General features: G+C 59.6%; 1 protein-coding gene across 1 annotated transcript in view; it reads right to left on the bottom strand.

Annotated features, from left to right (window-relative positions):
- Positions 1-2,420, bottom strand: part of Fbn3 (fibrillin 3) — a gene marked incomplete at its 5' end in the record, with an annotated part of 69,263 nt that overhangs the window by 39,307 nt on the left and 27,536 nt on the right. Inside the window, 3 exons of the mRNA XM_013509128.1 lie at positions 418-486; positions 1,206-1,367; positions 2,195-2,317. Of these exons, the coding sequence (XP_013364582.1) occupies positions 418-486; positions 1,206-1,367; positions 2,195-2,317 (354 nt within the window). The remainder of the gene's footprint in view (positions 1-417; positions 487-1,205; positions 1,368-2,194; positions 2,318-2,420) is intronic.

Here is a 2,420-nt window from a genome sequence, read left to right as displayed (position 1 = left end):
GATGGGTGGATTGATGGGTGGATGGGTGGATGGGTGGATGGGTGGATGGGTGGGTGGATGGATGGGTAGATGGATGGATGGGTGGATTGATGGGTAGATGGGTGGATGGACGGACAGATGGGTGGATGGATGGATAGGTGAATGGAGGAAGGATGGGTGGATAGATGGATGTAGGTGAACGAACAGATGAGTGGATAGGAAAATACATCAACAAACCAACAAACAGAAGATATAGTTGAAGGAATAAATCAAAAATTCAACACAAACCAAAAACACACTCTGGTTCTGCTGCCTGGGCCCTCGCTGGGAAGACAGGTGTTGCCCCCACCCCACCCCACCAGGCTGCCCTCCTTGGCACCGTGCGGAAGTGAGGAGGAGAGAGGAAGGAGGAAGGGTGGGTGCTCGTCCGGGACTCACCTTCCAGAATGACAGTGACGGGGTTGGGCCGGAAGCCCTCACCACCCGGGCACAAAGTTCTGTACTCAGCTGCAAGGGAAAGGGCTCCCGTGAGGGGCTGGGGGAGTGGTGAGCAAAGTCCAGGGTGAGGGGATCCCTTGGAAAGGGCTCAAGACTGGGAGGCTCTGCTGTGTCAATCACATCTGCTCATCTCTGTCGTCTCTTGGGGCCAAGAGCCCTTGGCCAGTCTCATGGCTGCCTGGGGACTCTGTATGTGTGTGTGTGAGCATGGGTGTGTGCAAACGTGCACTCACACCCACCATGTAAGCAGAGTGATTATGAGGTAGCAGCTTTGCACATGCTGTTCCTACTGCACTGCACAACTTCCCCCTACTTTCTAGGAAAACTCCTACTCATCCTTCAAAACCTCTCTTAGGCCTCCTCTTATGGGAAACTCCCCTTCCCCTTTCCTCTCCATGGCTTCCTCCTGAGCCATCACTAAGCTTCAAAGAGACCCTTAAAACAGGCTGACTTTCACAGCAGCTGTGGCTTACCCTTCTCTGGTTCCCTAGCCCCATAGCACAAGGCAGCACTCAATGTTTGTTGACTGACTCAGCAATAGGTACAAATGCACAGAGGACAGTGACCTTAGAGAGGGGCCTGGCCCATGCACTGCCCCAAGCTTGCTGTGCAACCAGGATGGGCTCCTCTCCCCTCCGGTTCGGTTTCCCTGTCCCCTGGAGCCTTCTGTTGGCAGAGCTGGTCCTTTGTTCCTTGGGGCCCAGCGCTGGCTCTGCGGAGGAACTCACTGGAGTTGGCCATCGGGCACAGCTCGCAGGGGGCGCCCCACGCCCGGCCCAGGGAGCAGCAGCAGGAGGCTCGGGTGACACCGACTCCGACCTCGGCACCGCAGGAGAGGCCCCCATCCCCGCGGTCGTGCGTGTCCAGGAAACAGCTCCCGGCCCGGGGATCTGCACATGCGGAAAGCCGTGGTCAGCAGCTGCTGGAGCAGAAACTGTGTCCGTGCATACGTGTGCTGTGAGCTGTGTCCACACACGTGTAGATGCAATCTCCATGTGCCATTGTGTGTGCACATGCTTCTGAGTGCAACTGCCGTCTCCACATTTCTAAGCGCGCGCCTCTGCGTCTCTGCACGTAACCGCGTCCGCGCCCCCGCGTCTCTGCACGTAACAACGTCCGCGCCCCCGCGTCCCTGTACGTAAACACGTCTGCGACCCCGCGTGTCTGCACGTAACAGCGTCCGCGCCCCCGCGCTCCCACGTCTCTGCACGTAACCGCGTCCGTGCTCCCGCGTCTCTGCACGTAACGGCGTCCGCGCCCCCGCGTCTCTGCACGTAGCGGCGTCCGCGCCCCCGCGTCTCTGCATGTAACTGTGTGTCTGTGTGGACCTGCTGGCTCCTATTGCGGGTCTCTAAGTATAAGTGTCGTGTCTTGCATGCGGTCTTGACCCGACGTGTGACTGTCAGTCTTTGTCACTGTGTGTGCCTGTGACTCATGCATGTGTTTGCGACACATGTGCGTGTGTGTGCCGTGACTCCTGTGCGCGCACGTGTGTGGGTGGGGTGCATGAGTGTCCCAGAAGGGGGTGAACAAGGAACCTGCTACAGAGCCAAGCAGGGAAGGTGTGTGTGACATTGCGCAGTTGTGCACGTGTGTGGCTGTGCACCTGAGTGCAGACAGAAGGTGCACTGCCGCAGCTGACAGGGGCCATCACTCCCCAGCCAGTGCCGCCACCCAGGCCACCCCAGGCTGGCAGCTGAGCCAAGCACGGACTCACCCACGCAGCCCACCCCGCTGGGGTTCAGCTCGAAGTCCTGGGGGCAGTGGCAGAGGTAGCCCCCGGCGGTGTTGACGCAGAGGCCGTTGATGCAGTTCACGGGGTCCGCACACTCATTTATGTCTGGGGGTGCGAGTGCGGCCATCAGCAGGGAGCCCTCCTCCCCCCAGCTCCCTCCCCAGCTCCACCTGGGAAGCCACAGCCTTTCCTGGGGCCCACCATTGCG

The sequence above is a fragment of the Chinchilla lanigera genome, unplaced genomic scaffold (genome assembly GCF_000276665.1).
Source record: "Chinchilla lanigera isolate Chin_1 unplaced genomic scaffold, ChiLan1.0 scaffold00162, whole genome shotgun sequence".
Classification (NCBI taxonomy): domain Eukaryota; kingdom Metazoa; phylum Chordata; class Mammalia; order Rodentia; family Chinchillidae; genus Chinchilla; species Chinchilla lanigera.
This window is presented reverse-complemented; position numbering and strand designations above follow the sequence as displayed.